Below are 13,292 nucleotides of genomic sequence, written 5' to 3' on the forward strand. Positions count from 1 at the left end.
GTCCCCCAGCACAAGTCTGTGTGTGTGGAACTGTCCCCCAGCACAAGTCTGTCTCTGTGGAACTGTCCCCTAGCACGAGTCCGTGTGTGTGGAACTGTCCCCCAGCACAAGTCCGTGTGTGTGGAACTGTCCCCCAGCACAGGTCTGTCTCTGTGCAACTGTCCCCCAGCACAAGTCTGTCTCTGTGGAACTGTCTCCCAGCACGAGTCCGTGTGTGTGGAACTGTCCCCCAGCACGAGTCTGTCTCTGTGGAACTGTCCCCCAGCACAAGTCCGTCTCTGTGGAACAGTCCCCCAGTACATGTCCGTGTGTGTGGAACTGCCCCCAATATTCATCCATGTATTTGGAACTGTCTGCCAACACTACTCATGCTGGGGGACAGTTCCACACACAAGGACTTGTGCTGGGGGACAGTTCTACCCAGCAATGGCATTGCCTTCCCAAGTTAAAAACAAATTAACTCCCAGGGACACCCCCAAATCAAACAACAGTCCATTAGCCCAGGCTTTTTTCACTCTGGTCAATTTCATGTCTGGCTTCTAAAAGCTTCCTGCTCTTGCAAAACAAGGTGCGGAATTCTGTGAAATGGGGCTACGTCCCCACGCCCGCGAGGAAAGAGGGCGCTAATCACTCTGGACTTTCCTGCAGTCCTGAGTGATTCTCCATTTTGAAGGGGGCTTGCAGGGCCCCGGAGTGCACCACATAGCTCCGGCTGCCGATACGAGGCCCTGCACGTCCGGCCGCGGGTCCGCACATGCGCCGGCGGCCACCTGTGGCAGCAGCCCCATGCAAAATGCCAAACCCACACAGCGGACCGGCCCCAACAATATAGGACTCCCCCCCCCCCCCCCCCCCCCCCCTCCAGATTGCACGTGCCCGCCGATCGATGGTCCCCGATTGCGAGCCTGGCCTTCCTGGAGGCCGAACCCCCGCCCCCCGGTGACGGATCCCCCCCACCCCCTACCAGGGCGGCCGTGGACTGTGTCCGCAGCCGCCACTCCAAGTGCCCGCCGGGTGGAACCAAGAGTGAACCATACCGGCAAGAGCACTGCCGGTTGCCGGTGGAGGACTGCCGCGGGGGCCGCGAAGGCGTCGGAGCCGATCGCGGGTCTGACACCCCGTTCTCCACCCCCGCGCTGAACACGATTGCGGCACGAAGGCTCAGAGAATCCTGGCCAAGATAAAAACATGACTGCCACAGTGAAACACACTCTAACCCAGGGTTTTAACCTTTAAATTGCCAAATGTTCCACACACGCGGACCCATGATGGGAGACAGTTCCACATATCTAAGTAATGCAGAACTGTAGGAGTACCATCATGAATGAGACGTCAAACCAAAGACCATCCCCCTGCTTAAGTGGGCATAAATGTCCCATGGTACTATTGGAGCAAGGAAAGGGACCCTGCTTTATATTTCTCCCTCAGTTAATGCCGGCGTTATTGTTGGGCTCCGGTATATTTCCAGCTTTCCGGGTCACAAAATGCCATGGGCAAACATTGGCGGTCTGCTTTAGGCTGTTGGCATCGACGACACATGTTGTACACACAGCTACGGAAACAGAAAGATGCAGACTGAAGCTACCCAAATCTGTGTGCAAATGCTCCTGTCAGAATAGTAAAATAAGACTCCACTGGACAGGATACTTACTCTCCCTGCGGTTGAAGAGTTTACTGAGGTTTGCCCATTTTGAAGTGATGTTCTCAAACTGTGAGCGAACCTTCAGATCATAGTCGACATCTGACGAGATGTCTGCTGTGACGTCGCACCATGTTTCGGTGATGCGAGAACATTCCGAGATTACCACCCAAGTCTTCTTGTGATGTCTTTCAAACTCACTGAAACAGAGGGGCACAGAAGTACATTAAATCTGGGAGCCCGGTCCCAACTATCCGCAGAGTTTCCTCCGCACAATAACTTTGTCGTAAAGCTAAATGTGCAAGGGAGTCAAACAAAGCAGCAGCTTTGCACTCCCTGTAATTATATGTATAATGTAGGGAGTGTAAAGGGTTAACAAGATGACGTAAATGTAGCTCAACACTAGATGGCACCACAGAGTAGTCATATAAATATACCGCGACTCCTAGGATTCTGGGAGAAGGTGTTTGTGAAAGGTTGAGATAGGCAGCGGGATTCTCCCTTCTGCGGACTAATTCCCGACGCCGGCAGGAGAACTGGCGCCAACCACTCTGGCGTCAACAGCCCCCGAATGTGTGGAATTCTCCTCTGTGTAATTGTTATCTGTGTAAATGTTGCTGCCAGGCTCAGAGATTGTGTATCTCCAGTAAGCGTGGTTCCGCGCATGCGCAGACCGGCCGGTGTATTTTGGCACATACGTGGGGGATTCTCTTCTCAGCGCTGGCCATGGCGGAGCCCTGTAGGAGCCGGCGCGGAAGGAAGGAGTGCCCCCAAGGCACAGGCCCGCCCGCAGATCGGTGAGCCCTGATCGCGGGCCAGGCTACCTTGGGGGCCACCCGGTGCGGATCCGCCCCGCACAACCCCAAAGACCGCCCCCGCCCACTTACCTGCCAGATCCCACCGTGTGGGACCATGGGCAACCCACGCCGGTAGGACTGGCCAAAAACGGATGGTCGCTGGGCCCACCGGGGCCCGGAGAATTGCCGGGGGGGGGGCGATGCCAACGTCCCCCGACCGGCGGGACGTAAATCCCGCCCCTGCCCAAAATCCGGCGCCAGAGAATATGGCTGCCGGCGCTGCCCCCCGCCGCCAGGTCCTGCCGATCTCCGACGGGGTTCGGAGAATCCTGCCCCGGGTGTTAGTTGTATTGGAGAGATATTATAGATTCTGTTGCATATATTTAATACTGTTATTTTCTTCGCTATTACTTAGTAAGGTGTGCAAATCATTAAAAGTAGTATAAATAAACTGGCTTTGTTTGAAATACATAGCTTGACGTTCTTTGTCAACACTATGACTTTTAACCATCTTGAGGGACATAGGGAACATCGCACTCCCCACATCCACCACCTCCCCATATCTACAGTGGTTCCACCTCCCCTCCCTGCCCACTCATCTGTGCTGAGTCGGCTATCATTGGCTCTGACCCCAGGGGTTCTTGTTCCCAATCGTTATCTATGTAAATGTTGCTGCAAGGCTCAGAGATTGTGTATCTCCAGTGAGGGTAGTATTTGGACTGCTCCTGTGCACACCATCCCCCCCTCCCCCCTCCGCCCCCGCAAGTCCACCAGCAAAATTCAAGCTTGGTGAATGTAGGGATCAATGGCAGATGGAATTTAACCCTGAAAAGTGTGAGGTGATGCACTTTGGAAGGAGTCACACGACAAATGAGTACTCAATGAACGGCAGGACACAAAGAAGCTCAGAGGAACAGAGGGATATTGGGGTGCTGGTCCACAGTTCCCTGAAGGCGCCAGGACAGGTGAATAGGGTAGTTGAGAAGGCATACATGACGCTTGCCTTTATCAGTCATGGCATAGGTTCTAAGAGCAGGAAGGTTATGTTGGAGCTGTACAGGACTTTGATTAGGCCACAGCTGGAGTACTGTGTGCAGTTCTGGTCACCGCACTATAAGAAGGCTGCGATTGCACTAGAGAGAGCGTAGAGGAGATTTACCAGGATGTTCCCTGTGATGGAGCATCTCAGCTATGAAGAGAGGGTGGATAAACTTGGGTTGTTTTCTATGGAGCAGAGAAGTTTGAGAGGGGACCTGATTGAGGTGTATAAGATTATGAGGACCATAGATCATAGAATTTACAGTGCAGAAGGAGGCCATTTGGCCCATCGAGTCTGCACCGGCTCTTGGAAAGAGCACCCCAACCAAGGTCAACACCTCCACCCTATCCCCACAACCCAGTAACCCACCCAACACTAAGGGCAATTTTGGACACTAAGGGCAATTTATCATGGCCAATCCACCTAACCTGCACATCTTTGTGACTGTGGGAGGAAACCGGAGCAGCCGGAGGAAACCCACGCACACACGGGGAGGATGTGCAGACTCCGCACAGACAGCGACTCAAGCCGGAATCGAACCTGGGACCCTGGAGCTGTGAAGCGATTGTGCTATCCACAATGCTACCGTGCTGCCCTGACCATGGACAGGGTTGATAGAAAGCAGCTGTTCCTCTTAGTTGAAGGGTCAATAACGATGGGGGCATATTTTTAAGGTGCAAGGCAGGAGGTTTAGAGGAGATTTGGGGAAAAGAAAATACACCCTGAGGGTGGTGGGAATTTGGAATGTACTGCCTGGGAAGGTAGTTGAGGCAGGAAACCTCACGACTGTTAATAAGTAAGTGGATGAGCACTTTAAATGTCATAACTTTCAAGTGCAGGGAAGTGCGAATGTAGATTTAGAGTAGTTCTTTTGTCAGTACAGGCTTGATAGACTGAAGGTCTCTTCTCTACTGATTGATTCTAATGTCCTTTTGGCTGATGGAGTAGCGGGCCCCTGATACTAATTGACCTGTTTTGTATGACTTAATGTTGCATTGTGCTGTGATGGAGGGCAATAACCCTCAACAACACAGGTGTGAAGAACCCATGATGATCAAGTCCTCAAGTCATAGAATTCCTGGGGCCCAGCGGGATTTTCCAGCAGCACCCGTTCCAAGACTGAAAATTCCTGCCCGAGGTCAATGGACCTTTAAATACCCTGTCAGGTTTCCCATCCCGTCCGCAGCGACTCCAGCACCAGGCGGGACCGGAAAATCTACCCAGTTGGGTTCAGACTGTGGGAAATAAGGAACTGTCTCACCGTAGCCCGGCCTTAACTGGACTTTGCAACCATTGTGCCAGATGCCTGTGATATTCTTGATGTTGTCTTTGTTGATTTTCTCAAATACGGGATCCTCATCCCCCAGTGGACCGCGAGTATTTTTGGGAACTCAAGGTAGAGCATCAGCAACCCTTTTTGGAGATCAATTCGTCCAACTCATCTAATCACCATCTCCCTCAACCTCTTCCCTCCATCCATTCCCTTCTCTGTGCAAACCCATCAGATTGGCTTTTGACCCCGTTCATGTTGTGTCTCTTCAGCCGGCTTCCCTGGCGGTTTAGTTCACCGCTTGATAGCTGTTTAGCGAAAGAAGGAAGTTGTATTTCTGTGACCTCGAGACATTGCGTTACAGCCAGCGAAGTTCTTTTGAAATGCGGTCGCTGTTGCTGTAATGACGTAGCCAATTTGTGCAGTGCAAGAGCCCAAAACCAGCCATGTGATCCTGACCGGATCATTTGTTTAGGACATGCTGTTTGAATGATAAATATTGGCCTGGAGGCTGGAGGGTGCTCCCATCCTCTTAAAAGTAAGACCATAATAAATAGCAGAAGTAGGCCATTCAGCCCGTTGAGCCTGCTCTGCCATTTAATAAGATCATGTCTGATCTGGCACTCATTAAGTCCACTTTCCTGCCTTCTCTCCATTACCCTTCGTTCCCTAACTGAATAAAAACCTCTTGATTTCAGCCTTGAAAATGTTCAAGGACTCGGCCTCCATAACTTCTTGGAGTAAAGAATTCCAAAGACTCGCCATTCTTTGAGAAAAGACATTCTTCCTCAAATCCATCTTAAATGAGCACGTCCTTATTCTGCGACAATGCCCTCTGGCCCTAGGCTCACTCACAAGTGGAAACATCCTCCCACAGTGCCAAGGGAACCTAAAAACCCACAGGGGAGTGCAGACAGGGCCTCAGTTTAATGTCTCATCGAAAATGCCAGCCTCGGTGTCTGTGCTGAAGTCTTCCTGGAGTAGGGCTTGATTCCACAACCTCACGTTGCAAAGGAGAGAGTGCTGCCTACTGAGCCAAAGTTGACACAATTGGTTGAAGTTCCTTTAATATTCCTCTGCAGCAGAATTTTAGCTTGTGCTTCTTCAGAATTGAGTGACGATTAACTTTGACAGATAACTGCATTGTCTTAAGTTCCAATGGGGCCACCCCAAACTCGTCGACTGGTTTTACTCCTAAATTGAATAACCGCTTTTCTTGAACCTAAAGAGCAATTGCTGGGCTGCAGTACCATCTCGGCCACAGGTGGGGACTATAAGCCCAATAACAGTGGACTAGTAGAAACACAGAAAATTGGAACAGCAATAGGTCATTCATCCCTTCAGGCCTGCTCCACCATTCTTTATGATCACGGCTGATCATCCAACTCAGTAACCTCTCCCGTTTTCCTCCCATATTCTTTGATCCCTTTAGCCCCAAGAGCTATATCTAATCCCTTCTTGAAAACATACAGGGCAGGATTCTCCGCAGCCCCACGCCGAAATCTCGTTTGGAACAGGGGACGGAGAATCCACTTTCGCTGAAATTAGGCCCAGCGCCGGCCCAGCGATTCTCCGGGACCCAGGAATCGCCGTGTTCGCGGAGTACTCCGCACGGCTGGTGGCCATTGCCACAGGTCCACCCAGCAATCCTCCGCTCCCAACCGGCCGAGTAGCCGACGGCGTGGTTCTAACCGCCTATTGCCATTTGGGAGACTCACGTGGCAGCTGCGGACTCAGTCCGTGGCCGCCTTGGTGGTGGGTGGGGGGGAATCGGACACCGGGTGGGGCCTTATAGGCAGCCGGGGGACAGATCGGCGCGGTCGGACCTTTGGACGCGTGGTCGATCGGGGGGACCTACATTTCTCATCTGCCTCCTCAGTCCGAGTCCGCCATGGCGCTCGGCGCGGCTGCTGGAGGCCGCCGGCATGCACATGTGCAGGCTCAAAACCGGAGGTGCGGGGGCCCGTATCTGCAGCTAAAGCTGCGTGAACAACTCTGGGTCCCTGCTACCCCCCACCCCCCACAGGTCAGTGAATCGGCTCCACTTTTTCATTGGGATCTTCAGAGTGAAACGCCAGCATTTTTACTCCGGCATAGGGACATAGTCCCAGTTTAGGAAAATCCAGCCCTCAACGTTTTGGTCTCAACTACTTTCTGTGACAGTCAATTTCACAGGCTCACCTCTCTGGATAAAGAAATCCCTCCTAATCTCAGCCCTAAATGAATTACCCCGATCCTCAAACTGTGACCCCTGGTTCTGGACACACCCACCATCAGCAACATCCTTCCGACATCTACCCTGTCCAGTCCTGTCAGAACTTTACGGTTTTCAATGAGATCCCTCCTCATTCTTCTAAACTCCAGCGAACATAATCCTAACCGACTTGATCTCTCCTCATACTTCGGCCCTACCATCCCAGGAATCTCAGTCCGGTAAACTTTCTCTGCACTCCCTCCAGAGACCAAAACTGCACACAATACTCCAGGTGCAGCCTTAGCAAGGCCCTGTACAATTGCAGCAGGACATCCCTGCTCATACTGCCTCCCTCTGAGGTGGGGAAATACTTTGCTCATCTTACCACCAGGCTGTTGTTTATGTGCACTTCCTTTTTTCTTTTGCATTTCTCTGCCTTTTGCCGCAGCCTTTTCTTCATAACAAGAATGCCACAATATCATGACATCCGCCCTTTTTGTGTTGCAACATCTCACACTGGTAAATATTGTGTAATTATTTATGTTTTTCTATTTGCTTCTCTTGACTGGCATTTATTTTCAGACTCTGCTCCATTTTCTCAATCATTCCTTCCTTTCATCTATCCTTTGTTTATTTTGCACCTTCTCTACCCTTAGGTTTGTTCGCAGTCTCTTCTCCAATATGATACTTTATGGCTGTGAAATACTGTGAAAATCATGAGACGGCGCTCTATAAATGCAAGACCTTTCTTCTTTTTTCCTGTATCCTCTTTGGCTGCTCCCCCTTGCTACCACTCCCCACCCCAACCGGATTCTCCGGCCCCCCCAGCCGCTTGTTTCCCATCGGCGCGCCGTCCGCTGGCAGTCGCTGCTCCCGCTGCTTGTCAGCGGGATTTCCCATTGAAGCCGGAAACCCACGGGTGGGGGTACGCTGCCGACGGGACCAGAGAATCGCGCTTGCCAGCAAACGGCTAGAGAATTCCAGCCCTTACGCTAGTCTTTTACTCCGGCCTGTTGAAATCGTAGATTGACTATTCACCCATCTGCCTTCTGCCTCACTTTGCCCCCTTCCTGTTACATGTTACCCTCCCCTCCTTTTGGGTCCATTTGGCCCCTGTGCAACATGAGTTGCCATGTTCTGCTACCAATCATGAAGGCTGAACATCTGCTGGGCATAGGTCTTCCATTGCCACTGCGCTTAACGGATCTCACACTCTGGGCGTGATTTAACGGGAGAAATTCTAAGTGCCTTAGCGGACGGGATTTCCGTGTGCTTCCTGGTGGCCGGAAAGCCCGCTGCGGTATTTAGTGGCACTTGATGCTGGAAATGTTCCCCCACGAGCTCCGTGCCAGAGCTGGCCATCAGCTGATTTGCCCAAACCGCACAGGGCAGCTCCCTGGGGACAAGTGGGAGCTGCACATAAAGGCTCCCTCCAAACACACTCCACTCAGCTCCTCATTTCGGGGACGTTGACCGGGCCAGGCTGTTGGACACCTTGGAGGTGAGACACTCTGTACCCACCAGGGGATCGGAGGGCCTGCCACAGGGCCGCCAATGCCACCTGGGAGGCAGTGGTCGCAGCTGTCAGTTCGGGCAGCGTCACGAGGAGGACCGCTATCCAATGTCATAAGAAGACCAACAAGCTCCACCGGGAACACCAGGAACACCAACCCCCTGGCACCGGTCCCACCTGCCACCTCCTGACCATCGCTTCCCCCCCTCCCTCAACAAGTCAGTGGCTGGCACCTCACCCTCACCTCTAGCAGAGTACCATACCCGTGCCCTGGCACCCACCAGCGCAATCGCTCCATGTCCAGTTGTGGTGTCCACACATGCCACCTGCTATCTGAGGCCTCAACCGCTATGAGGAACCGGCCCTGGAGATTGCAGGGTTGGCCAAGATTACCGACAGCAAGGTTGGCCTGCGCCGCAGAAGTGAGGAGTCATCGCCCCTTCATCCAGATGACCAGCCTCAAGTGTGTTGTTCATGTCAGACAAAATGATCCCTCACACTGACCAGGTGTCCATTCTCTTGCAGGATGTCCACCTGATTGGGCCGGGCCATCCGGGTTGGCCCTCCGCTGCCATCCAAGAGAACACCTCGGAGGAGAGCTCCGAGGATTCCACTATGTGGCCCCACCTTATCCTGGGGCCAGACCGGGGGGGGGGGCTAAAGGACGTGTCCAGGGAGGACCCACAGGAGTAGCCAGAGGATGGAGGACAGGTGGCCCTGAGGGTCCGAAACGCCCGGAGGGCCAGGGAGGCCCTCATCCTCACATACTTTTCATAGGACGAGGTTTTGTCCATCATCTCACTCACTCTCCCCGCTTCCCTTCACCCCTTTCATAGAGGCTGCATGTTCCTCCTCCTCCTCCTCCAGCACTTTGCCTCATTGCTGTGCCTGCTTGTGAAGGGCACAGCAGACCACCACAAAGTGGAAGATCCACTCGGGATGTACTGCAGTGCACTACCAGAACATCAGAATCACATTTGAGCTGTCTGATGCACCGCTCACTGACAGTGAAGGTAGTCACATGCACCTCGTTATATTGGGTCTCCACATCAGTCACCAGCCTCCGTACTGGTGTCATTAGCCAGCACCTCAGTGGGTATCCCTTATCCCCCAACAGCGAACCCGGAATACTGCGGTGGTCCTCGCGACGCCGGGAATCTCCGAGTGTTCCAGGATGTAGCTGTCACGAGCACTCCCTGGGAAGCGTGCACACACATGCATGATCTGGAGGTGGCGGTCACACATGAATTGAACATTCAGGGAGTGGAACTACTTCCTGTTAATGAAGTGTACTCCCTGATGCCCCGGTCTGCATAAGGCAACGTGCGTGCCATCTATTACCCCCTGGACCTGCAGCATCCCGGCGATTGCAGAGAGTCCTGCTGCCCAGGCATCTTGATGGGCTTGATACAGCTCAATGTTTATGAGTCTGATGCTTGGTCATACTTCACGGATGCACTTGTGAGCTGTACCTTGAGAAATGCCACACAAGACCCCGCTCGAGCCCTCGAATGAAGCCTAGCATAGAAGTTCAGGACTGCGGCGATCTTGACGGCCACCAGGGGAGGGTATCCTCCTCCTCCTCCATGTAGTGCCAGGTCCGCAAGGACATGGAGCAGGTGCTGCACCGTCTCCTTGCTGAGACAGAGCCTGCTGCGGCACACGCTGTGTGACATTTGTCCAAATGACCAGTGACATCTGTACACCTTGGGCCTTTGCCAGTGTTCCCCTCTGGGTCCCTCCCCAGCCTGATGGGCAATCGGGTCCTCAGGGTATGTGGCGAGCGCCTGAACATGGGCTGCAGCCTCAAGCCTCCATTGACGCTGCGGTCGCCATCCTCTCCGGCATCTGGCCGGCTGTGTTGCCACCAGCATCACGAGAGTAGCTGCTGCGGGGTCAACCTGGAGAAAGCGAGAGACCGACTCGGTGCCATTCTCCATCCAGGAGCTGCAGCTGTGCAGGCCCTCCCATAAGGCCCAATCTCACCTGAACCAAACCGTGTCATCCACATATTCCACTGGCGCTCAAGGAGCAGTTGAAAATCCTCAACTTCCAGTGTGTTTAACCCACGGTGACGGACCAGTTACAGGCAGCACTCACCACATCAGAAAATAAAGCATCAGCAACCTGTAAATGTATTTCTTCAACTGCGTTATCAGGTGGCCCATTTGGATCAATGGCGCGCACCAGGTCCCAAAACGTCTTCTTACTTTAAATCGGATTGCCTTCTGGACTCAGCCAGAGGCTGCTCCAGGCAAAGGGAGTCAAAATTACCATCAGCATATAACCAAGCACAGGGCTCTGTCATGGATATCTTCGGTAGGTCAGGCAAACAGCAACTGTAGGTGCCCCTGTTATGGTATATACACTGAAGGGAGCCACCCAGCCCAGGGGCAAGCCCCAAACGATGGCACCCTGCCCCCTCAACCAGGACCAGCTCCCCGACCAGGCCCAGCCCCCTGGGGCCCACCCACACCCAGCACAGCCCCATTGTCCCTTGGCTGCTGTCCAAAATTGAAGATGACTATTCACCTTCTCCAATCCCCTCAGCAGCCATTGCGTTAGGCGCCCATTTTTAAGTAGCAGTGCTACACGGCGCCCAGGTGACCTCTCGCTGGGGAGCCAGTTATATCACAGGAGGCGTTAGATTGGGCTCCCATCTCGCTAAAAAGATGGAGATTGTCCTTAATTGGTCTTCAATTGGCTTTGCGCTGTGTCTAAGGGGATCTGGATCCCGTCAATAAGAGCGGGCCGGTTGGATTGCGAACCGCTTGGCGCCTGGTGTGGTTCCTGATTTGGGCTTCTCCGGCTATCTAACTGGACCGCAGAGATCCTTGCTGGGTGCATCGCAGCCGTTAAACCACTCCCAGATCGGTTTCTGTGCCGTGAACCCACACCTGTAAGGGTCCAGCTTGAGAAATAATGAAACGCATTTCACAACCACCCCAGCAATCAATGCTGGACCCAGGTCTCGGGGCTGAAGGAGTGGTGTTAATGCATTGTGTAATTCAGTAAGCAATGAGGTTTAAATCTGAACCTTTAAATAAAATTAAATCCATCAAGCCATCCTGCAGCCAATAGAAAGGAGAAAGAAAGAATCACATTCACGCATAGAGCATCTTTCACAATGAATAGATAATGAAGTACCTTTGAAATGTGTTGTGATGTAGGAAACATGGCAACTAATTTGCAGACAGTAAGTTGCCACAAACAGCAATGTGGCAATCAGCAGGTTTTGTTTTGCAATGTTGTTTGAGGTATAAATATTGACCAGGACACCAGGGACACCAGGGGAGGCAGTGGCGTAGTGGTATCATCGCTGGACTAGCAATCCAGAGACAGAGTACTACAGAGTAATGGACCCAGGTTCAAATCCTGCCAAGACAGATGGTGAAATTTGAATTCAATAAAAACAAACTCTGAAATTAAAAGTCTAAAGGTGACCATGTCGTAAATACCCATCTGGTTCACTCACGTCCTTTAGGGAAGGAAATCTGTCTTTCCTACCTGGTCTGGAATACAACTCCAGACCCACAGCAATGTGGTTTACTCTTAAATGCATTCGGGGGTAGGAAATAAATGCTGGCTCAGCCAGTGACGGAACCTTCTGCGTGAGTTTCCTGACGGTGGAAGGTGCGAATAACAGGAAACCCCATTGACAGCAGCGGGATTAGGAGATCAGTTCAGGAAGCCTCTCACAGGAACAGACATTGAAGACAACTGCTGCCCTTACATATGAAACAACTATGATCTGGAGCATTAGTGTTCCTCGACTCCTGTATGCTGTCTGGAGGTGACTGACATTCCCACTGTCCTGGCACTTTGACTGGAAATGGGGGCATTTAAATGTTTGGTGTCTGCCATGGTTCACTCGGAGACAGTGAACCTAGCTGCCGTGGCCTGTATCTCATTGCAATCCATTGGCCCTCCTCTGCCAGGTCAGGAAAAGAGCTCCTTTGAAATTTGCAGCTATCTCTTTCTGCTAGTTCCATGGCTACAGCTTCATTGCAGGGCCTCAATCCACGTCAGCCTTTGCTCGAAAGCTTGGCCTGGATTTTATTGTTCTTTAGGCCTCATAATGTGTCTACGGTTGATTTCTATGTTCACACAAGAATATGAGTTCAGAATCTCATTAATGTAAGAATAGTCGATGATACTGGGATCATGTTGGCAACATTGGTTAGACACTATCTTAATAGCACCTGCCCCCAGCATGGCAAGGAAAATATTTACTTTGTCCTCATCTCCCACTTTATCCACTTTCAGCTAAATGTGCAACCTTTGTTTGTAATTACCCCAGTCCTCCTTGTTAGGGTTGAATGCCCCCATGGTCCGCAAATACGCCTTCAGTGCTGTTTCTTCATTTACAGACCATGCTGATTCACTGTGTGCCTGAGTATGATGTGCGCACAAAGCAATCTTTCAAATTGCTCAAACTCCCTCAAAATCGACTTTAGAGTGTGTCACAATGTCCATCTGTCTTTCATTTCTCAAATGAAGTGCAGAAGAAAATCCCATCCCCGCCCCTTAGAACAAAGAACAAAGAAAAGTACAGCACAAGAACAGGCCCTTGGGCCCTCCAAGCCCGTACCAACCATGCTGCCCGACTAAACTACAATCTTCTACACTTCCTGGGTCCGTATCCCTCTATTCCCATCCTCTTCATGTATTTGTCAAGATGCTCCTTAAATGTCACTATCGTCCCTGCTTCCACCACCTCCTCCGGCAGCGAGTTCCAGGCACCCACTACCCTCTGTGTAAAAAACTTGCCTTGTACATATACTCTAAACCTTGCCCCTCGCACCTTAAACCTATGCCCCCTAGTAATTGACCCCTCTAC

At 52.0% G+C, this 13,292-nt stretch overlaps 1 protein-coding gene across 5 annotated transcripts in view; it reads right to left on the bottom strand.

Moving 5' to 3' along the window:
* Positions 1-13,292, bottom strand: part of crfb16 (cytokine receptor family member B16) — a 113,352-nt gene that overhangs the window by 12,548 nt on the left and 87,512 nt on the right. For all 5 annotated transcript variants that reach the window (XM_038816616.1, XM_038816614.1, XM_038816615.1 and 2 more), the window contains exon 3: positions 1,652-1,839. In XM_038816616.1, coding sequence (XP_038672544.1) covers positions 1,652-1,839 — 188 coding nt within the window. The remainder of the gene's footprint in view (positions 1-1,651; positions 1,840-13,292) is intronic.

This window comes from Scyliorhinus canicula, chromosome 13, assembly GCF_902713615.1.
Source record: "Scyliorhinus canicula chromosome 13, sScyCan1.1, whole genome shotgun sequence".
In the NCBI taxonomy this organism is placed as follows: domain Eukaryota; kingdom Metazoa; phylum Chordata; class Chondrichthyes; order Carcharhiniformes; family Scyliorhinidae; genus Scyliorhinus; species Scyliorhinus canicula.